At 44.4% G+C, this 23949-nt stretch overlaps 1 protein-coding gene across 5 annotated transcripts in view; it reads right to left on the minus strand.

The window, feature by feature from the left end:
• The window catches only part of EYA2 (EYA transcriptional coactivator and phosphatase 2), a 261571-nt gene that overhangs the window by 19691 nt on the left and 217931 nt on the right, over nucleotides 1-23949 (minus strand). For all 5 annotated transcript variants that reach the window (XM_033915077.1, XM_033915079.1, XM_033915075.1 and 2 more), the window contains 4 exons: nucleotides 17264-17322; nucleotides 7094-7254; nucleotides 5944-6058; nucleotides 5007-5128 (listed from right to left, as the gene is read on the minus strand). In XM_033915077.1, the coding sequence (XP_033770968.1) occupies nucleotides 5007-5128; nucleotides 5944-6058; nucleotides 7094-7254; nucleotides 17264-17322 (457 nt within the window). The remainder of the gene's footprint in view (nucleotides 1-5006; nucleotides 5129-5943; nucleotides 6059-7093; nucleotides 7255-17263; nucleotides 17323-23949) is intronic.

Raw genomic sequence — 23949 nt, forward strand, 5'->3', positions numbered from 1 at the left:
TTAAATTTGCCATCCTCCCACCTGCCCTTTTTGGTTTGGCTTGGAGGTCACCCACATGTGAGAATATCATGCCTGCTTGTCCTGGGATAAAGCACAGTTACTTACCGTAACAGGTGTTATCCAGGGACAGCAGGCATATATTCTCACAACCCGCCCACCTCCCCGGGGATGGCTTCTAAGCTAGTTATGGAACTGAGGACCACGAGGTGGGATGCGCCCTCTAGTGGGCAGAAGGCACGCACATGCGTGGTGCAGTGTGCAAACTTGAAACTTCTAGCAAGTTTGCTTGAAAAGCTGTCCGCGCCGGGGCTCCGTAGATGACGTCACCCACATGTGAGAATATATGCCTGCTGTCCCTGGATAACACCTGTTACGGTAAGTAACTGTGCTGTATTGTAACACCATTACAGAACTGCTCATGCAAACAGCTCTGAATTGACTCCCCAGTCATAACATAACATAAAAACTTGCTTATATACCCGCAGTACCTTTAAATTCTAAGTGATTTACAGAAAGCAGAATGTATACAAAAACGAGGATGAAAACTGTGTACGAAACACATCTATTAGCCAAATGATCTAATACAGGGGTGCCCAACGCGTCGATCGCGATCGACAGGTCGTTCGCTCAGGCGACCCCAGTCGATCGCACAGCAGGTTCCCTTCTTCCCTTCTCTTTTTTTCCCCTCCTGACTGGCCCGCCTCTTAAAGAACGCTGGCCAATCAGAGTGCTGGAAGGGCGGGGTGAAGGTCGGTGGGGGACGAAGCTCAGCGCATCACAAGAAATAGAAGCGCCTGTAATGATTGAGGTAAGAGCGAGGCCTAATGCTGCCCGATATACAATTTTAAAAACCCCAAAATCAGCCTCCCAATCAGTGGCGTACCGAGGTGGGGCGGTCCGCCCCCGCCCCGGGTGCATGGCTTGGAGGGATGCACAGCCGTCCGGGTCCTCCTGCCCTTCCTTTCCACCGGTCTGCGCACGGGGCTCGCACCCGCCGCCCAAATGGTGCTGTTTGTTATCGCGAGACTCGCAGGAGTTGACGGCACCATTCGAGCGTCGGCGCAGGACCAGGCAGGCGCAAGCCCCGAGCGCGGACCGGGGGAAAAGAAAGGCAGGATGACCCGGACCTGGCCGGCTGTGCACCCCTCCAAGCCGTGCACCCGGGCGGATAGTCCCCCTTCTAAATCCATTGTACTTGTCTTTTATTCAGTTCCACTAATGAGCATTGTGACAGGCAGTTCTTATGGGGCAGTTCTTGGAAGTATTTCTTTGTTTTTCTGTGCCTAAGTATTCTATTAATTTAACTTCCTTATTCCTGTGGGGATCTTCAAAGGGGACGAATGGGAGACGGCAGGTGGCAGGTAGTACTTTAGCAATTCTTACAGGTTGCCATAGGCCTCAGAAGCTGTCTTCCCTCTGCCGTGGTCCTGCCCCTCCTCTAAGTCAGAGACAGGCTTGGGGCAGAGGGAAGACAGCTCCTGAGGCCTATGGCAACCTGCAAGGATCGGTAAAGTACCAGCGATCCTCTCTGCAGACTGCTCCCTGCTGGAATTAGGTAAATGGATGTGGGGAGGGTAGGCCTTCGGGGGGGGGGGGGGGGGAGTGCAGTCCTTCAAGGTAGTGCAGGCCTTCAGGGGGGGGAGTCAACCTTTGAGGGGGAATGTGCAGACCTTCAGGGGGGGTCAGGCCTTCGGGGGAGGGGGGCTGTATAATAAAAAAAATATTTGAACATAAATACAAAGTACACTCGGTGTGTATATATATATATATATATATATATATATATATAAATAAATAAATATACAGTATATATATATGTTTAGCATTTTTATTGTTGGTAGATCATTTTGACTTGGTCATTTTAAAAGTAGCTCGCAAGCCCAAAAAGTGTGGGCACCCCTGATTTAATACAAAGATGCGTTTTTAAAGATCGCCTAAAATGTTGATAGGTATCGGAGGACATAATTAAACGGATCAAATCCCTGTCCCAGGATGTCACTCGATAAGACAGATGACATTGATGAATTTTTAAAAATTTACAGCCCTTAACTGATAGAAAGGTAAATAGCGCATGAGATTGTCTAAGACAGTGGTTTCAACCGTGTCCTGGAGGACCACCAGGCCAATCGGGTTTTCAGGCTAGCTCTAATGAATATGCATGGAGCAGATCTGCACGCCTATCACTTCCAGTATATGCAAATCTCTCTCATGCATATTCATTAGGGCTAGCCTGAAAACCCGATTGGCCTGGTGGTCCTCCAGGACACGGTTGGGAACCACTGGTCTAAGATGGTTTGAACTATTAAATGTGAATGAGTCAGAAAGATAATTAGGTATTAGCAGTGGTATTGAAGCTTCCAATGAACAATTATCACTCCAATTAAAAAAAAATTGAAGTTCCGTGCGGAAATCGACTAGGTGCCATTTGTAGAACAGGGCCATAGTGCACTAGCAACACCCACTCTCCACCCCTTTCAACAAAAATTAATGTATTTTGACACGCAGTAGTGCGTGCCAGTTTGGAACTTACTGCGAGGTGCCTGAGCGCATCCCACCTGCTAGTGAGCAATGCAACCTCATTGCCTAAGCAGGGGAAAATGGAAACGCGTCTGGCTTTTTTCAGGGCTGTATTTCAGTAGACCCAATAGAGTCTATAACTTCTTTTTCAATCTGTTGACAACATTTTGATAAGATGGCTACAGAATTCTGATTAAATATCATCTCTTGTGGTTTTACCCCATAGATAGTCCATTTAAAAGCTTTGTAAAAGTGATTAAAAAATCCTAATAAATAACAATCTTTGAGATAACAGTAGATAAGGACCAACAGTCTTCCATTCTTCTTGACCAAGGAAGGTAGATGTGATCATAAAAAAATTCCCCTACACAGAAATATAGAAACATAGAAAATGACGGCAGAAAAGGGCTACGGCCCATCTAGTCTGACCACACTAGTGACCCACCCCCTAACTTCCTCCATGAAGAGATCCCATATGCCAATCCCATCTTTTCTTAAAATTTGGCACGCTGCTGGCCTCGATTACCTGTAGTGGGAGATTATTCCAGCGGTCAACCACCCTTTCGATGAAGAAATATTTTCTGGTGTCTCCATGAAATTTCCCAACCCTGATTTTCAGTGGATGCCCTCTTGTTGCCATGGGTCCTTTAAGAAAGAAGATATCTTCTTCCACCTCGATACGGCCCGTGATATATTTCAACGTCTCGATCATGTCTCCCCTTTCTCTGTGTACCTCGAGTGAGTAAAGCTGCAACTTACCCAGCCGTTCCTCATACGGGAGATCCTTGAGTCCTGAGACCATCCTGGTGGCCATTCGCTGAACCGACTCAATTCTCTGCACATCCTTTTGGTAATGTGGTCTCCAGAATTGTACACAGTATTCCTGATGGGGTCTCACCATGCATCTGTACAACGTCATTATGACCTCGGGCTTACAGCTGATGAAACTTCTACGGATACAACCCATGATTTGTCTAGCCTTGGATGAAGCTTTCTCCACTTGATTGGCAGTCTTCATGTCTTCGCTAATGATCACTTCTATGTCTCGTTCTGCTACAGTCTTTGCTAGGATCTCACCATTTAGGGAGTAAATCCTGCATGGATTTTTGTTGCCTAGGTGCATGACCTTGCATTTTTTGGCATTGAAACTTAGTTGCAGAATTCCTTTGCAGTTGTTAATAAAGATCATTTGGAAAGAAAGGAAAGAAACTTAGTTGCCAAGTCTTTGACCAATGCTCCAGTAGGAGTAGGTCTTGCGTCATACTGTCGGGCATTGAGCTTTTGTCGGGCACTGTGTTTTTGTCTACTATGTTTCATAGTTTGGCGTCATTGGCGAATAATCTAATTTTACCTTGAAGCCCCTTAGACAAGTCTCTTACGAAGATGTTAAATAGCATCGGGCCTAAGACCGAGCCCTGCGGCACTCCGCTGATCACCTCCGTCGTATCGGAGAGGGTACCGTTTACCACTACCCTCTGAAGTCTACCTCTAAGCCAGTCCTTAACCCATGCAGTTAATGTTTTACCTAATCCCATCGAGCTCATCTTGCACAATAACCTGCGGTGTGGGACGCTATCAAACGCTTTGCTGAAGTCCAAGTACACGACGTACAGGGACTCCCCTATATCCAACTTTCTTGTTACCCAGTCAAAGAAGCTGATCAGATTGGTTTGGCAGGACCTTCCAAATGGTCCATCCAGTCTGCCCATCCGCAGCATCCACTCTCTCCTCTCTCCCTATAGGCGAGGGCTCTTTACACCTGCATTGTGAGGTCATAGAGCTTTATGGTTTTAGAAAAATGACGGCAGATAAAAGGCCAAATGGCCCATCTGCAGCATCTCCTCCTCTCCCCAAGAGATCCTACATGCCTGCCCCATGCTTTCTTGAATTCAGATATAGTCTTTGTGTCTGCCATCTTGACCAGGAGACTGTTCCACGCATCTATCACTCTTTCTGTTTAAAAAAAAAAGTCCTTATTTTATTTCTGAGCCGATCACCTCTTAACTTCAACCCATACCCTCTCATGCTGGTGTTTCCTTTCAATTGAAAGAGACCCGCCTCATGCATATTTATGCCACGTAGGTATTAAAAAAAATCTCTATCATATCTCCCCTCTCCTGCATTTCCTTATCTTTCCTCCTAAGTATACATATTGAAATCTTTACGTCTGTTTCAGTACGCCTCATGACGTAGACCACGGACCATTTTAGTATCCTTCCTGTATACCGACTCCATCCTGTTTATATAAACATATATTTTGCTCAGCCCTCCAGTGATAAGCTATAGTATTTCATGCCTTTGTCCCCCCTCCTTTTGCTTTGTACATATTTTCATCCGACACTCAGGACTCCTCCCATCTCTTACCACGAAACAATAGAAATGGCTGCCAGAACTACGGAGGCTGCCAAGAACATTCTCAGCCCTGGGATGCAACAATCTGTCCATTCCTTTCCCTTCACATTCTAACAACCAATTAAGTGGGCTCTTACCTGTCTTCGTTGCACTGTAAATGTTTTCAATAGGAAAGACTGTTCCTAATCCATACAACAGGACTTTAGCCAGGGCTGGTATGAGCTGAGTGGTGGTGACCAATACATTTACGCAGTTAGGTCTAGAAGTAAAATATAAAATAAACATAACAGCAAGAATTAAGCAGGAAGGACTAGGAGCTGCTCTCGGCATTACACTCTTAATTCTTAAGAGAGAAAAGTCCCCACTTTCACAGTGCTGCGACTGAGTTTGAATGAAGACTATTTAGGGTTACCAGATTTACTGTTGCAAAAACCCAGACACATGGCCCCGCTCTGCTCTGCCCCTAGCCTCATCCAGCTCCGCCCCCAGAAAGCCTCATTTCTTCCTCCCCACGCTCCGGGCCTTGAGCGAATGCAGATGTGCGCGACATCATTCGCGCATGCTTGGAAGCCCTCCAGATGTGGCTGGAGCTCGTCGGGGCTTTCCAAAACTCGGGTTTTCCCGGATGTCTGGTAACCCTAAGACTATTAAAAACTACATTATACATCAAATATCATAGGTGGTGATTTAAAACCACAGTGAAGTCTCATCTTTGCTTATGTTGCATTGTCTGGTTGGTATAATCAAGCTGCCCTGAGGGTCCTTTTCAGCTCTCTACATTTGTATATTTTAACCATAACCCCTAGATTTTCAGGGGTAGTATCCTGCCCTCATCGTGGCCTGTAACCGCCAGCTTTAAAGAACCTCTTAGTTTAATCTTACAAAGTGACACTCCTTTCATAATATAATGCAAGCTTGGGCAGCCCCACTGACCACAGCAAGGATGCACTGTTGGGGCACGGACCTCTGTCCACCCAGGCCCACCTGTGACTGCTCTATGGGTGTGTACATGTACAATACAAAACTTTCTTGTGAGCTGCAAAAGCAGGTGACGAACCAGGTCTGCGCTCTTACCTAGAATGTATTAAATTCAAGGCTTTCAGTGCGTGAGTGAGCCAGAGGTCAGTTAGAGCTTCCATTTCTGCCCTCAGCTGCAGCCATGTTTCTCTCTTAGGTGCGCCAATCAAACCTACAGCAAGAGACAACCAAACAGGGCCATGAGCTCTGTAATAACTGCATGCACAGTAGGGCAAAGAGATCTGCAGAATGGAACAGCCAGGGAATGAAGTGACATGAAAGAAGAGAAAAAAGAAGACCACAATACAGGAAGGGTAAAAGACTTGATATGCCACCTTTCTGTGGGCACAATGAAAGCGGTTTACATATACTATATGCAGGAACTTTTTCCATCCCTTGTGAAAGGGATTGGAACTTGTATATCACCACACTCAAAGCGGTTTACATACTGGGCTCACAATCTATCTAATGTACCTTGGGCAGGGGAGAATTAAGTGACTTGCACAGGGTCACAGGGAGTAGTGCAGGATTTGAACCCACAACCTCAGGGTGCTGAGGCTATAGCTCTAAGCACTATGCCACACTCTTCTAGTGGGCTTACAATCTAAGTTCTATACCTGGGGCAGTGGGGGATTAAGTGACTTGCCCAGTCACAGGGAAATGAACCTGGTAACTGCCATAACCATCAGGCCACTCCTTCACCTGGGCAACTGCTATCTGTGCACACTGGAGCGGATTCCTTTATGTGTGCAATGAACAGGTCTGCCGGTATTGGCTATTTCTCCTTCAGTACTGGGGAAGCACCAATTTAGCTCCTGAGCAGCTGAAGTAACAACTTCAGATTAGACCAGTGTATTGCGTACTGTGTGCCCCGAGATGCCGGCGAGGAAGAGAGGTGTGGCGACAGGCATGTCCTGAAGTCATCCGGCGCCTGCGCTCCTCACCTCTCCTTCTGCAGCACCCCCTCCTCGTGGCAATAGTAGGCTCAGGACTGCGGATGTTGATGTGATGACATCACACACGTGCATGATTTCATCACGTCGATGTCCGAGCATATAGAGTACCGCAGCTTTAAAAATTCGCAACACACTAGATTAGACATACAATTCTGTTCCTGTGACAGTTGCTCTCTGTGGTAAACCCTGGAATTTTCCACAGCAAAGTTCTCATCTATGGAAGAACAAAACACCCCTGGCTGGATACTCACCCCCGACATTGTTCCTGTAGGTATTGTACATCTCCTTCACTCTCCGGTAACGGAATGCCAGTTTCCTCATCCAGTCAACTCCCCCGTGGACCCCAGAGCCCAGACAGAGATTTGCACCAGCAGCTGAACTGTGGAAACCATCTGCCGAGAAGTTGTATGTGCTGCGGGGGTGGATCAGGGAGTAATGTTAGTACAATTAGGAATCCACCCGGTCAAAATTGTGGAAACAATTAAAGTGCCAAACTTAAAGCCTGAAAGGATGTCTGTTGAAAAAAAAACAAGGGTTACGTGATTTATATATATTTTTTTTGCCTCCTTCATGACGGCTTTGGTTTTCTTTTAAAGTGTTTCAGCTTTTCTACTTTTAAATTTTCATAGATATGGATTTAAATTGTTTTGTAAAGTGGCAAGGTAAATTTACTCTAAATATGTCATATTCTCAAAGTCATACTTTTAAAGACAGAAAAGAGAAGTTTCATTTGAACTCATACACATAGTCCAAATTCTATGTTGTTTTAAGACTTGGGGGATCCTTTCACTAAGCCACAGTAAAAACTTGTAGTTGCTGTGGCTTAGGCAGGGGTAGGCAATTCCGGTCCTCAAGAGCCGGAGGCAGGTCAGGTTTTCAGGATATCCACCATAAATATGCACAAGATAGATTTGCATCTCAAGGAGGCAGTGCGTGCAAATCCATCTCCTACATATTCATTGTGGATATCCTGAAAACCTGACCTGGCTCCGGCTCTCGAGAACTAGAATTGCCTACCCCTGGCTTAGGGGAATATACTAAAGTAAACTAAAACTTAACCTTATATACCGGATCTTCAACCAAAGGAAGCTCGACGCGGTTAACAATAAATTAAAAAAATAAAGTAAACTAAAATATAAGAGTTAGTTTTCAAAATGTTTAGCGAATAAAAAAGTTTTTAGAAGTTTATGGAAGAGTTGGAAGGAACTGGGACACCTCAAAATTAGGGGAAGTTCATTCCATAATTGAGGAAATTTAAACGCCAGAGAGCTGCTAAAATTCTTAACTCCTTGAATTCCTTTCCTAGAAGGAAGAGAAAGTTTAAATCGATGAATGCCTCTTGCATATGAAAATCTATAAACATTCCATAGCAGAGGAGCAAAGATACCGTGGAAAATCTTAAAAACAATACATCAACACTGTGGAGTAGCTGTAAATTTTATGTGGCATTCAGTGGGGGTAGAACCAGTATTTTCTAATATTAGTTCTGTGTTAAAATGCTAATTAGCATACCACACCTGGCCGCAGGTAACATGGGTGGACTCACCACTTCCTAGTCAGAAAGTAGTCCCATTTTGTGAATTTGACATGTAGCACGTTACCTCGAACGTGTTAGCTAGTTAACACTTTCACACCCACTCTCCACCTATGCCAAACGTTCTGTCAGAGAAATTCAGAAAAATTAAGGGTCTCTTTTACAAAGCCATGGCAGTGATTCTCAGCGCGGCCAATGCAACAAAGCCCATTCAATAATTTCTATGGCTTTTGTTGCATTTGCTGTGCTGGGAATCGCTACCACAGCTTTGTAAAAGGGGCCCTAAGTAAGCAACGCATGGCTTACCTTGCAATACCAGGCAAAAGAACTTATCACATGTTTGTTAACTCCCTAATTCTATATATAGCGCTCAAAATTGTGTGCTCACTCAAACTGTGCAAGTAATTTAATTGCTTAATAAAAATTAGTGCAAATTGGGCGCTAATCAATTATCACTGCTAATTGGCACCAATTATAATTTATGCACGCATGCTACACACAGTTCTATAAAGATGTGTGCGTAAATTCTGACCTGCAGATTTGAAAAGGAGGTTTGACCGTGGGAGGGGCTTGGGCATTCCAAGTATCTGCGTGCACTGTTAAAGAATACACCTGATGCACACCTAATTTAGGTGCGACAATTTATACCCGGGTTAAGTTGGTATAAATCCTCATGCCTAAAAATCAAATCACCCACAAGTGCATAACACCTAAAACATCTGCCAGCAATAATAACACACACAAGAATTCATGAATAAACCATCTCTCATAAAACCAAGCCACTGCCCTCGGGTGATTTCAGAAATCGACTCGGGGGCTCCAGATTCTAGTTTCGCCGAGGTGTGTTGGTCATAGAGGAGGATTTGGGGAGATAATGTAGGAAAAAAAAAAGGTTATTTGATGCATGCAAGATAAAAAGCCACAACAAACATTCCATTAATGCTTTCCAAGTCATCCGACTCCCTCAATATACTCGTATATACCACTGTCTTTGGCTGGCACAGTTCCCATTAAACCAGTGGTCTCAAACTCGCGGCCCACCAGATACTATTTTGAGGCCCTCGGTATGTTTATCATAATCACAAAAGTAAAATTAAAACAGTTTCTTGATCATCTGTCTCTTTAGCTATAAATGGTAATATTATTATTAAGACTTAACCAAAAGGAAAGATTTATAAACTATAAAGAGTTTTACCTCATGCAAAATTGTCATTTCTTTAATACGTCATTATTTTTTTCTGAGGCCCTCCAAGTACCCACAAATCCAAAATGTGGCCCTGCAAAGGATTTGAGTTTGAGACCACTGACTTAAACCCTATGGGGGTGATCCTGTTTTTCTCTCACACAAGTCATGAAAAGGTGATGAAGAACCTGATTATCCCATTCTGTGTCTTTGGGAAACAGTCTTATCTGGCCATAAATCAGTTTTTGGCTGAAACCCCATTGGCTGTAATTTCTTATGCCAAAAACTGCTTTTAAAGAGAGCGAGACCATTGTTTTTCTTTGTAGCAGATCATGAAAATGGGCTGGAGTGTAGGTTTTGATGGAGATTTCGGCAGTTGGAACCCAAGCAAAGTACCGGGTAGAGCTTTGGATTCTTGACCAGAAATAGCTAAGAAGAAAAAATTTAAATTGAATCAGGTTGGGCAGACTGGATGGACCATTCGGGTCTTTATCTGCCGTCATCTACTATGTTACTATGTCCAACCTAATATTTTCAATTGCACCTTATCTTACATGTTCTCTCATACACTGTGGTTGCACAAACTTCCATTCATCCCAATAAATCATGCTTTGTGCAACTGTACCTACACCAAACGATGAACATAAGAACTGCCTTCCTGGGACAGACAGAAGGTCCATCAAGCCCAGTTTCCAACAGTAGCCAACCCAGGTCACAAGTCTTGGCAAGATCCCAAAGAGGAAAACAGATTTTATACCACTTATCCTAGGAATAAGCAGTGGATTTCCCCAAGCCCATCTCAATAATGGCCCATGGACTTCTCTTTTAGGAAATTATCCAAACCTTTTTTAAACCCCGCTAAGCTAACTGATTTTACCACATTCTCTGGCAATGAATTCCAGAGTTTAATTACACGTTGTGCAAAGAAATATTTTCTCTGGTTTGTTATAAATTCACTACTTAGTAGCTTCATCGCATGCCCCCTAGTCCTAGTCTTTTTGGAAAGAGTAAACAAGCGATTCACATCTACTCATTCCACTCCACTCATATACAAACGTATACTGAAAATTAGCATGAAAAAGCTAATATTTGTTTCAATCGCCCCATCAAGATGAGGAAATCACCATTTGTGAACTTGAGTTCCTTCTAGTGTCTCTACTAAGGAGCTTCTTCCTAAAACACTTGCCCACCAGTGGGTTCTCTGCTTTTTTATATAAGAATGCACACATATAGAGAACAATGGGGGCCAAGTTGTAGCAAGATGCACTTAGAAAATCTTGTAGTGCATTAAGCACAATCTATCAATGCTTTAGAAACTAAACTAAAACACTAAAGGATCCACAAATGACAGAAAACTTATGATTAAATCCCTCAGAAAATTCTAGCAAATCAATGTCGCCGTGGGACTGGGAAATAGTGAAAACAGATACTATCTCATTTGCCCATCCATCAACTCCTCCTATATACTTATCCCAAGCTTTCTTGAATCCGACCACTACCTCAGGGACGCCGTACCATGAATTTACCACCTCCTCTGTGTTAAATTCCGTATTTCCTTAGGTTACTCCTAAGTATCCCCATTCACCTCCATCCTTTGCCTCCTCACTCTAGAGTTTCCTTTCAGTTGAAAGAGACTCACCTTCTGTGCATTATGCTAAGGAGATATTCATTTATTACATTTTCTATACCATTCAAATGTTTCTATCTTATCTCCCCTCTGCTGCTTTTCTTCCAAAGTACTAATCTAATCTAATACAGTGGTACCTCGGTTTACGAGTGCACCAGTTTGCAAGTGTTTTGCAAGACGAGCAAAACATTTGCAAACTTGGTGCCTCGTAAACCGAGCTTGCCTCGCTGTACGAGCACCCCCCCCCCCCCGCGATCCGGCATCCCCCCGCTCACGTCTGCCCCCCCCCTGCGATCCTACATCCCCCCCCCCCGAGCATGGCAATGACATCTCTTACCCCGACTGGGCAACAGTGCCGGTGCCTGAAGATCCTCCCTCTTCTGGCGCGGCCTGGGCTGGGTCGGGCTGGATTGGCTTTGAGCATTTGCGCATGCTCAAAGCCTTCTGGTCTTGCTCTCTCCGAGATTCTGAATCTGAGAATCTTGGAGAGAGCGAGACCAGAAGGCTTTGAGCATGCGCAAATGCTCGAAGCCAGTCCAGCCCGGCCCAGCCCAGGAGAGGGAGGATCTCCGATGCCCCGCCCAGCCCAGGCCGCACCAGAAGAGGGAGGATCTTTGGGCACTGACACTGGTGCCCAGTCGGGGTAAGGGATGTCATTGCCGTGCTCGGGGGGGGGGAATGTAGGATCGCGGTGGAGGGGGGGGCAACGCGAGCAGGGGGAGGATGCCGGTTCGCAGGGGGGATGCCGGATCACGGAGAGGGATATGGAGCAGCATCAGTGGCTTCAAGGGGGGGGGGGAATGGAGCAGCGCCGGTAGCCTCGGGGGGGAGGAGGTGGAACCAATCAAAGCGAGTTTCCCTTACTACTTATGGGGAAACTTGCTTTGATATACGAACAATTTGGTTTACGAGCATGCTTCTGGAACGAATTATGCTCGTAAACCAAGGTTCCACTGTATTTGGCTTTATATACCGAGCTTTCATTCTAAGAAAGCTCAACTCGGTTTACAATAGTTAACTTAAAAAATAAGAACCATAAAAGAAAGATATCGAAAATAATTAATTTCCAAAGTGTTTAGTGAATAAAGTAGTTTTCAAAAGCTTCCGAAAGAATAAGAGAGAACCAGAACTTCTTAAAAGGAACGGAAGATCGTTCTAAAGTTGAGAAAACTTAAAAATCAAAGATTGGCCAAAAATATTAACTTCTCTTAGTCCCTTTTCTGGAAGGGAGAGATAATTTATATTGTTGGTTGCCCCTTGCAAAAGAGAAGATTCCAGGATAAAGTAACTAGAGGAGTGAAGATACCATAAATAATTTTAAAAATAACACAGGCACGTTTAAACTGAACTCTAAAATAGACAGGAAGCCAATGAAGACTCTGAAGCAACAGTGTCAAGTGATCAAACTTACGTTTCCCGAAAATATTGAGATCTTTAAGTTTGTCCCCTTTAGGGATAGCTCAAGGGACTGTAGTGTCCTGAGCCAATTCCTGCATTGCGCCCCTCACTCCCACAATTTGGTATCTCTCTTCCCCCACCTTCCTTTGGATTTCTACCTGCATTTTTTAGCATTAAATCTTAGCTGCCAACTTCTGGACTATTCTTCAAGCTTTGCTAGGTCCCTTCTCATGTTATCCACACCTTCATGGGTTTCTACTCAATTGCAGATTTTGGTATCATTCACAAAGAGGTAAACCTTGCCAAACAGCCTTTCCACAATATTGCATACAAAAAAGGTTAAAAAGAACTAGACTCAGAACTGAACTTTGCAGCATACTACAGGTAACATCTCTTTCCTAGGAATGTGCTCCATTTAAAAACTGATATGATAATCCACTAAGCAAATGAATCCCCCAGAGGGAGGGTTTTCGGGTCAGCCGCAGGCTGTGGCTTTGTGAGGAGGGAACTGGCTACAGAAGGTAAACACCCGCGGGAGGAAGGTATGAATTTGGGACACAGCATAGAGGGGGAAAGATGACGAGCACATTGGGACACTGAAGGGAGGAAGAGGGGCGCACTGGGACACAGAAGGAAGGGAGGGAGCACAAAGTTCAAATAAAGTATGGAAGGAAGAAGGGAGGGAGGGAGCATGAACTTGGGACACGAGGGAGGGGAGCATGAAGTTGAGACATAGGATAGAAGAATTGAAGGAGTGAGGGAAAGAGATGCTGAGGTGGGGGAGGGAATAGAAAGGGAGAAGTGTTGGGTCTGGGTGTCTGAGTGAGAGGAAAAGAGATGGTGCACATGGGGAAATGAACAAGGAGTATTGTTGGGCATAGGGAGGGAGAGAGACATATTGAACATGGTAGTGGGAGAAGCGTGAGGAAGAGAGAGATGAGAGGGAGAAGTGTTGGATGTGATGTGGCAGAGGGACGGATGAAGAACAAAAGTAAGTGTAAACCTATCTTTCTATTTAAACTACAGGACTTTATTTTGAGGACTGTTTCTTTAATGTTTTTATAGTGTGTGTACTGTACGGGATCTGAGTTACATACAAATTCAACTTAAGAAAGGTTTAAAAAAAAAAAAAAGGAACTCGTTCTTATCCCGGGGACTGCCTGTAATGTATTTAGGAGACTACTGGGGGCCGAATTCAGTGCAACTCTAGTGGTTTCATTTTGAAATCCCTTGCATTCACATGGGTGCATTGGGCCTTCTTTAAGACAGGGCTGCACCGTTCCCATTGTCTAAATTTTTGAAGAAAAGCCTCCCTGGGAGTTTCCCTTTGTAAGTTGACTGGTAGGCCACATGGATAATTTGAAAATTTCCACCATTCAAATTTTTTATTCATAAGCGGTAGTTTATCGCTCTACCACCTACATGGGAGTAACTCAACTCTCGCGTGATTTCATAACGTTACAAAATTAATCAGGCTATGTGTTTCACTATTGGAAAATGATAAGAAACAATTTTTGAAAACAGGGTCCAGTCTTCTGGAGAAACTACCTCTTCAAATGAAAGACAGTTCACTGAAATGCCTTGGTAAATGTAACAAAAGTTGTCGTAACTACACACATAGCCTATATTGTCTTTCCCAAGTAGTTGACACAGAAACATACTGTTGCTCAGTGTGATGAGAGAAAGGCCTACATTCTGGAACATTCCTGTAGCCTATTAACATGCAGCAAACTGACCACTGAATGTTTTCCCATTAAGTACAGCTGACAAAATCATTATCGGACTATGGAAAAAAAAAGTGGATTCTGAGGAAGCCAGTCCCTTTGTAAAAATGTCAAGAGAGTTTGGCATGTCTTAACTAGTCATGATAATACAGTGTGGATGCATGCCAAAGATCACAAAATACTTCAAGAATGAGGATTAAAAAAAGAGAATGAAAGCACATTTTGAAGGAAAGGGAGCTGAAAGAATTAGAAGAAATCACAAATAAGCAACCAAATAGCTCATAGGGGGTTATTTTTGAAGGAGGGGGGGGGGGGGGTAGGCAAGGAGCTAATAGATATAACAATGGAGAATGTTACCAGTGGTTCTTAACCTTGTCCTGGGGGACCCCCCTCCCTCAGTCAGGTTCTCAGGATATCCGTAATGAATATGCATGAGAGAGATTTGCATATAATGGAAGAGACAGGCATGCAACTATGTCTGATGCATATGGATATCATGAAAACCCGACTGTTAGACCATTCCCTTCTATCAGAAGATAAAAATGGAAGTAGATAGGCCATGCTGGGTTTTATCTGCCATCATTTACTATGCTAGTGCAGAGACTAAGGAATTTAGAAAAGTCATTAAAACATGGCTATTTTTTTTATTTATTTTATTAGCTCTCTATATACCACCTATCAAGGTTATCTAAGCCAGTGATTCCCAACCCTGTCCTGGAGGAACACCAGGCCAATCGGGTTTTCAGGCTAGCCCTAATGAATATGCATGAGAGAGATTTGCATATGATGGAAGTGATAGGCATGCAAATTTGCTTCATGCATATTCATTAGGGCTAGCCTGAAAACCCAATTGGCCTGGTGTTCCTCCAGGACAGGGTTGGGAACCACTGATCTAAGCGGTTTACAATCAAGTACTCAGCTATTTCAGCAAGACCATGGTGGTCAACTTCTGCAGTAAGAAGACTTCCACTACAAGAGCCCATTTGGGTCAATATTCAAAAAGCGTTGCTATGTTTAGCATGTGTATGTGCCATTTATAAAATATACCTGGACATGTGCACTTTATATATCAACATTTACACTTGCTCCTGAGCAAGTGACTGCTGCAGCTTTTATAAACTACATTTCATCTGGGGCTATACAAATGTCCATAAATCTCACCATCTACTCAGTAAGTTAGAATATATAAATGTAATTAATACAGTCTTTTCAATCAAATAATTTTTTTTATGTTGTTATTTAGAATCTTCAGAAGGCTGGCTTTCCTTTAAATAAAGTATAATGCAAGGATAATATCAGCCAATTTCTTCTTTTGTGTATTTTTTCTTACTTATTGATTCATATATATTTATATATATATTGCAGATTTAGCAAGATTTGTGAAAATTTAGCAATAATAAGTAGAAGTCATTGTACAAAATTAGCAATAGTCACTATTTGTTCCTCAAAAACTTTTATGTATAGATAGGAACTTATCTGAAAGTGCATTACGGGAGCGCCTCCACCGACATGCCATGTTTCAAAGTTTTCATCAGGGTCGAGGCTCCCAGCATGTAATTAGCAAGCAGTTTTCATGTTGTGCGCTCCCTTGACCCTGATGAAAACTTTGAAACATTGCATGTCGGTGGAGGCGCTGGGTAGCTGGTGAGATTTATAGGCAGTCTTTTTAAAAGACATATCAGGGCCTATAAGTCTTTATAAACTCAGCTGGAAAAAGGCGCCTACTTGGTTTTCAACCTAGACGACTCGTTATCCACATGGATAAGAAATGGATTTATAGCGGCGACACATACATTTCAGTCTGCTAAATACTGAAGAATCTTAGGGCTCCTTTTACGAAGCTGCATTAGCAACTTTTCATCATGTGCTAACCCCCGTGCAAGCCAAAAAACTACCGCCTGCTCAAAATGAGGTGGTAGCGGCTAGTGCACGGGGCAATTTAGCGCGCGCTATTCCACGCGTTAGGGCCCTAACGCGCCTTCATAAAAAGGAGCCCTTTGTGTTGCAGAACCTTTTGGTGTTCCCAGAAAACCAGCTGTTTAAAAGGCCATTACAGTGGTACCTTGGTTTATGAGTGCACCGGTTTGCGAGTGTTTTGCAAGACGAGCAAAACATTCGCAAAATCGGCGCCTGGGAAACCGAGTGTGCCTCGATTTGCGAGCGGCATTCCCCACGATCTGGCACCCTCCCCCCACGATCCGGCACCCCCCGCCGCAATTTGGAACCCCCCCGCCGCGATTGGGCACCCCCCCCCGCCGCTTCTTACTGTCATCTGGGCACCAGCATGTCCTCTGCGTTGGTGCCAATGCCTGAAGATCGGCCTCCTCTTCTTGCTGGGCCTTGAGCATCTGCGCATGCTCAAGGCCTGCGAGTTCACGCTCTTTCCGAGATTCTCGGAGATCTCAAGGCCCAGCAAGAAGAGGAGGCCGATCTTCGGGCACCGGCACCAACGCACAGGACATGCCGGTGCCGGTGCCCAGACCCAGATGACAGTAAGAAGAAAGGGGGGGGGGTTTCCGGATCGCAGGGGGGGCCGTCGGGGGGAGCAATGCCGGTTCTTGTGGGGGGGGGGGGAGGTGGATAGAGCAGCGCCGCTGGCCTCAGAGGGTGGGAACGTATCAAAGCGAATTTCCATTATTTCCTATGGGGAAACTCGCTTTGATAAACGAGCATTTTGGATTATGAGCATGCTCCTGGAACGGATGATGCTCGTAATCCAAGGTACCACTGTATTTCTGAAAATGAACCATAATTAACAAACGAATTGTGGCAAGATGAATCGAAGGTATTTCTACCAAGGATGCACAACGCGCCTGCAGTTTTAACAGGAGAGATGATTCTCACGCCCGTTAAATTATCTAGCAGGAAGCATGGAGCCCATTAATTAGCCTCCAGCCATATCAGTGAACACAGGAGCTAACCAGAGAGTAGATTCTGTTTCAGTAAATTTCTCACCTTAAGTCTTGTCCATTGTCATCTGAAGAGACATCATCTATGTGGATCTGGTCACAGTCCTTAAAAGAAAAAAATACAAAAAAAATTGTGTACATTTGCCTTTAGTTTGAAGTTTGTTGAAATCCATTCTGCCCCAGCATCCCTGAGTGGATTCATTCGAGCAAATGAAGAAATCGGATCACTAATAAAGAAGTAAGCGCTTTGTAGAAAATCCAGCCGAGGTTACTAAAGGGCAAGGCAGGAGCTCTTTTTTGACAGCATAAAGAAGTTAAATTCTGGGAAGTTGCTTTACATTGAACCAAACATGGAATTTGGCTGCAACACCAACATACCATCATTATTAAATACATGAAATATGAGTATTGAGCCTTTATTTTTAGTTGATGTGCTTATGAGGTAGGTTCTGCAATCGTTTGTTATTTATAGATGTTTGTAACAAATATGGGGCTCGTAATCAAAACTTTAAAATGTCTAAAAAACCAGCCTAAGTCGGCCCTTGGACGTCCAAGTGCTGATAATCAAAACTAACTTTCTGGATGTGCGGCAGCACTTCTAAGCTGCTGTGCGTCCAGAGAGCAAAGGGGCGTGTGGGAGGTGTGTTAGGGGCGGGAATCGGATGGGCTTCCACCTGGACGTACGGCAGATAAAGACCCGAATGGTCCATCCAGTCTGCCCAACCTGATTCAATTTAAATTTTTTCTTCTTAGCTATTTCTGGGCAAGAATCCAGAGCTCTACCCAGTACTGTGCTTGGGTTCCAACTGCCGAAATCTCTGTTAAGACTTACTCCAGCCCATCTACACCCTCCCAGCCATTGAAGCCCTCTCCAGCCCATCCTCCACCAAACGGCCATATACAGACACATAAGAACATAAGAACATAAGAAATGCCTCTGCTGGGTCAGACCCGAGGTCCATCGTGCCCAGCAGTCCGCTCACGCGGCGGCCCAACAGGTCCAGGACCTGTGCAGTAATCTTCTATCTATACCCCTCTATCCCCATTTCCAGTAGGAATTTGTCCAATCCTTTCTTGAACCCCAGTACCGTACTCTGCCTTATAACGTCCTCTGGAAGCGCATTCCAGGTGTCCACCACACGTTGGGTAAAGAAGAACTTCCTAGCATTTGTTTTGAATCTGTCCCCTTTCAACTTTTCCGAATGCCCTCTTGTTCTCTTATTTTTCGAAAGTTCGAAGAATCTGTCCCTCTCTACTCTCTCTATGCCCTTCATGATCTTGTAAGTCTCTATCATATCCCCTCTAAGTCTCCTCTTCTCCAGGGAAAAGAGACCCAGCTTCTCCAATCTCTCAGAATATGACAGGTTTTCCATACCTATTATCAGACGTGTTGCTCTCCTTTGAACCCTCTCGACTAACGCCATATCCTTCTTAAGATACAGCGACCAATATTGGACGCAGTACTCCAAATGCGGGCGCACCATCGCCCGATACAACGGCAGGATAACTTCTTTCGTTCTGGCTGTAATACCCTTTTTGATTATACCAAGCATTCTATTCGCTCTCTTAGCGGCCGCTGCACACTGTGCCGACGGCTTCATTGTCATGTCCACCATTACCCCCAAGTCCCTTTCCTGGGTACTCTTATTCAATAACATCCCTCCCATTGTATAGTTGTACCTCGAGTTTCTGCTCCCCACATGTAATACTTTACATTTTTCAATGTTGAACTTCATCTGCCATTTCGCCGCCCATTCTTCTAATTTGTTCAAGTCCCTTTGCAACTTTTCGCAGTCCTCTGTAGTCCGAGCTCCATTAAATAGTTTGGTGTCGTCCGCAAATTTTATTATCTCGCACTTCGTTCCTGTTTCTAGATCATTTATGAAGATATTAAATAGCAGCGGCCCGAGCACCGAGCCCTGCGGGACACCACTCGTGACCCTCCTCCAGTCGGAGTAGTGACCCTTCACTCCTACCCTTTGTTTTCTACCCTCCAACCAGTTTCTGATCCATCTATGTACGTCTCCTTCCACCCCATGGTTCTTCAGTTTCCGGAGTAGACGTTCATGGGGCACCTTGTCAAAGGCTTTTTGGAAATCTAGATATATGATGTCTATGGGGTCTCCTTTGTCCATCCGTTTGTTGATCCCTTCGAAGAAGTGCAATAAGTTCGTTAGGCACGATCTTCCCTTGCAGAAACCATGCTGGCTGGTTATCAGAAGTTCATTTTTTTCAAAATGTTGATCGATGTTTTCTTTTATCAGTGCTTCTGCCATTTTCCCCGGAACCGAAGTCAGGCTCACCGGCCTGTAGTTTCCCGGGTCACCTCTTGATCCCTTTTTAAAGATGGGCGTAACGTTGGCTATCTTCCAATCTTCCGGGATCTCGCCTGTTTTCAGGGATAAGTTGCAAATTTGCTGCAGTAGTTCCGCTATCTCCTCCTTTAATTCCTTCAGAACCCTTGGATGTATGCCATCCAGACCCGGGGATTTGTCAGTTTTTAGTTTATCTATCTGCCTACGAACGTCCTCAAGGCTCACTTCTATGGATGTTAATTTTTCTGCCTGACTTCCGTTGAAGAATTGTTCAGGTTCCGGTATGTTGGACGTGTTTTCGTTTGTAAATACAGACGAGAAGAACATGTTAAGCCTTTCTGCCACTACCTTCTCCTCCTTCACCACTCCCTTCCTGTCTCCGTCGTCCAGCGGTCCCACTTCCTCTCTAGCCGGCTGCTTCCCTTTAACATATCTGAAGAATGGTTTGAAATTTCTTGCTTCCCTGGCTAGCCTCTCTTCATACTCTCTTTTGGCTTTCCGAACCTCACGGTGACATTCTTTTTGATGCTTCTTGTGCTCTTTCCAGTTCCCCTCAGTTTTGTCCTTTTTCCATTTCTTGAATGATTTTTTCTTATTGCCTATCGCTTCCTTCACTGTTTTGGTTATCCACACCGGGTCTTTTGTTCGATTCTTTTTACACCCCTTCCTGAATCTGGGGATATACAGATTTTGCGCCTCGCTCACCATGTCCCTGAAGAAGGACCAGGCATGATTTACCGTTAGCCATGTTTTGGAAGTGTTCCTAAGTTTCTTCCTTACCAATTCCCTCATTGCTTCGTAGTTTCCTTTCCTGAAGTTAAAAGTTGTCGCAATGGATCTCTTGCCTTTTGACACTCCTACCTCAACCTTGAACTTGATCATATTATGATCGCTGTTTCCCAACGGTCCCACTACTTCTACTTCCTTTGCAGGTCCCCTTAACCCATTTAGGATTAGATCCAGAGTGGCATTTCCTCTCGTCGGTTCTCTAACAAGCTGTTCCATGAAACAATCCTGTGTAGCTTCCAGGAATTTTGTCTCCCTAGCGCATTTCGAGCTTCCAAGCCTCCAGTCTATCCCAGGGTAGACCGTGCAAGTCTGCCCAGTAATGGCCTTAGTTCAATATTTAATATTATTTTCTGATTCTAAATCCTCTGTGTTCATCCCACGCTTCTTTGAACTCAGTCACAGTTTTACTCTCCATCACCTCTCTCGGGAGCACATTCCAGGCATCCACTACCCTCTCCGTAAAGTAGAATTTCCTAACATTGCCCCTGAATCTACCACCCCTCAACCTCAAATTATGTCCTCTGGTTTTACCATTTTCCTTTCTCTGGAAAAGATTTTGTTCTACGTTAATACCCTTCAAGTATTTGAACATCTGAATCATATCTCCCCTGTCTCTCCTTTCCTCTAGGGTATTCAAGGCTTCCAGTCTCTCCTCATACGTCTTCTGGCACAAGCCTCCTATCATTTTCATCGCCCTCCTCTGGACCGCCTCAAGTCTTCTTACGTCTTTCGCCTGATACGGTCTCCAAAACTGAACACAATACTTCAAGTGGGGCCTTACCAATAACCTGTACAGGGGCATCAACACCTTCTTCCTTCTACTGACTACGCCTCTCTTTATATAGCCCAGCATCCTTCTGGCAGCAGCCACTGCCTTGTCACACTGTTTTTTCGCCTTTAGATTTTCGGACACTATCACCCCAAGGTCCCTCTCCCTGTCCGTGCATATCAGCTTCTCTCCTTCCAGCATATACTATTCCTTCCTATTATTAATCCCTAAGTTCCACAAAGGTGCACAAACTGACAAGAAGACCACTGGAGGATTTAAGGCACGACCCCCCTTTACTCCCCCAGTGGGCACGACCCCCTCCCACCACCCAAAGAGCGAAAAAAAAACCAAACCCAAAACCCGTAGGCTTTTCACAAGTTGATTGCAGCAGAGGAATCCCCATCAGCTGCGCCGGTTTCAGGGATTCCTGGCAGCTCAGCTGATAGGGATTCCCTCCTGCCAGGATAAGCTGAGCCAGGAAGCCCTACACCCCTCCTCCTGAAATCCCCAACATCTCCCTGTCATCCCCAACATCATCCTACTTTCCCCCCCCCAACATTCCTAGGCCCACCTCCCACATCCCCCGTACCTTCGGACGAGAAAATGGCATGAGGGAAACTCACTCCCTCCTACCTACAGGGCTGCGTGCTGCAAATGATGGGGCTTCCCCCTCCCAGTAAATCTTGGGATGCAGTGGGAGGGGCCAAATGCCCTGATTGGCTCAAAATGGCTAGGGGGTCCCTAGCATCCCATAACTAAGATTTGGATTATTCATCCCAATGTGCATCACTTTGCATTTGTCCACATTAAATTTCATCTGCCATTTGGACGCCCAGTCTTCCAATTTCCTAAGGTCTTCCTGCAGTTTTTCACAGTCCGCATGCATTTTAACAACTCTGAACAGTTTAGTGTCATCTGCAAATTTAATCACCTCTGGTGTTTGCCTTTGCCAGAGGAACAATTCTTTAAACAGCGCAGTCGCGTGATTGACACGCGACTGGCGGCCGCTTTTAAGGTGGCGCCGTTTAGAAACTCTGGGCCTTATTGCATTGTACTTTATAACAAAGCATACTTTGTAAGGGTTAATATTGGTAAGTGGAAGAATGGCTTGGAGAAAGGGGATAAAACTTGAAGAGAAAGATGATGTTTCTAGTACCTTCTGCAAATTCATTAGTACATTTACATAATCAATATTTAAAGGTTTATTCATAGTTTTTCTGCTTATTTGGAAGTGAACAGAAAAACCTGTGCCTTTAAGCTCTATCTAGTACTTTGTGGCCATCTCCAAAGGTGCACTTATAGTTTCAAACCTGGCTGCCTTTTTGAGTAGATCTCTACACACCACCGTCTCGCTCTCGGCACCCGGTATGCTATTTTGCCATTCTACTTTGTTCAATATGCATCCAGCTCGGGAACGATTGTTTTTGAGCACGTGTTATATAGTAGGGAAGAAATGTATCATGAACCGTTGGCTGTCTGGTCAGCCTCCCTCCGTACGGTATTGGAGGAATAAACTGCGTGCCTTGATGCGGTGGGAGGGGAGAGCTGTAGCAGGTTCCCGGAAGCGACGTAAAACTTTCATTCAAGTGTGGACTCCTTATCTGAATGTCATGTCTCCAAAAAAGGTCACAGTCAGATTCTGAATAACCTACGATTTTCTGTTATGAATGTTTCCTATGGGTTGGGTTGGGAGGGTGGGGCCAACGAGCAGAGTGGTCCTGTACGGGTGGGGTGGGGATGGGTAGAAGAACATGTTACAGAATATGTTGTCTTGGTCGGAAGTTGTAATTTTTCTTGTTTGCAATAAAAATTTTTTTTTTAATAAAATAGCATCAAACCTGAACGAATCACTAGTAATTTAAGTCGTGTGGCACCTCAGTCTTGGGTCCTCTTTCTTCTGAGGCCAGGGCAGGATTTTATTAGGCCAAGACCCCCCGAGGAAAGAATCCAAGCCAGAAATAAAACTTTAGGGAAGGAAATGGGTCCTATTCCTTCACTTCAGCTTTAACCTTGAAGAAAATCTTTAAAATGTTGAATGACAGAATCTTGTTGAAAATCTATCAAAATATGTCTTGAAGAAAGCAATATGCAGCGCTTGAAACGTTATCATTTGCTTTCAGGGTAAGTTGTGCCTCTTAGCTGGAATTTCTAAAAGATGTTCTTCTCCCAAAAGCTTTGAAAGTGCTAAATTAAATTCCGTTTCTTATCTGCAGTTTCCTTCCTTACTGTATCATTAAGAACGGTCTTTTAAATGAGAACCAACCACAGAAGGTACAATTAACACCAGGTTTCTCCCTTGCATGCCCCTTGTTAGAAGAAGCCCATGCCGAACCGTAATGGCACGGCTGTTAGCAACTAAGGCCGAACTGGATTTTTAATAGCATTGTATTTGGTATGATGCAAGGAGAAAGGCATGTGTGAAGGGCTCTGCTTTTCTCGTTTCTCGATGAATTGTTCTGTACACTAAAGTGTGACAACAAGACCTATCACATTTCTGACCTAATGAAATACAACGGCACTTAGTGAGACGCTACCTCATAGCCCACTGACCAACCCTCTCACATTACCAAGCAAAACACAGAGCTGGATCAACCAAGAATTGAGACCATATTTTAATGTGTGGTTAATAGATTATTCTGCGCAAGTGAAAAATTACTGATATGCTATTATATATTTAGATATCTACTGTATATCTACCAGAAGCCCTAATCCTTCTATTTGAGCAAGGGTGGTTACATCACTGTGTCCCAGTAGGGTCAGGTACCCGAGGCATTAAATCTGCCCTTCCCCCCATATTGTACAGAATCTCACTCTTAGCCAAAGTGCTAGTCTCAGCTTGTAGCTCAGACCCTGCGTTTG

This window comes from Geotrypetes seraphini, chromosome 11 (genome assembly GCF_902459505.1).
Source record: "Geotrypetes seraphini chromosome 11, aGeoSer1.1, whole genome shotgun sequence".
Taxonomy (NCBI): domain Eukaryota; kingdom Metazoa; phylum Chordata; class Amphibia; order Gymnophiona; family Dermophiidae; genus Geotrypetes; species Geotrypetes seraphini.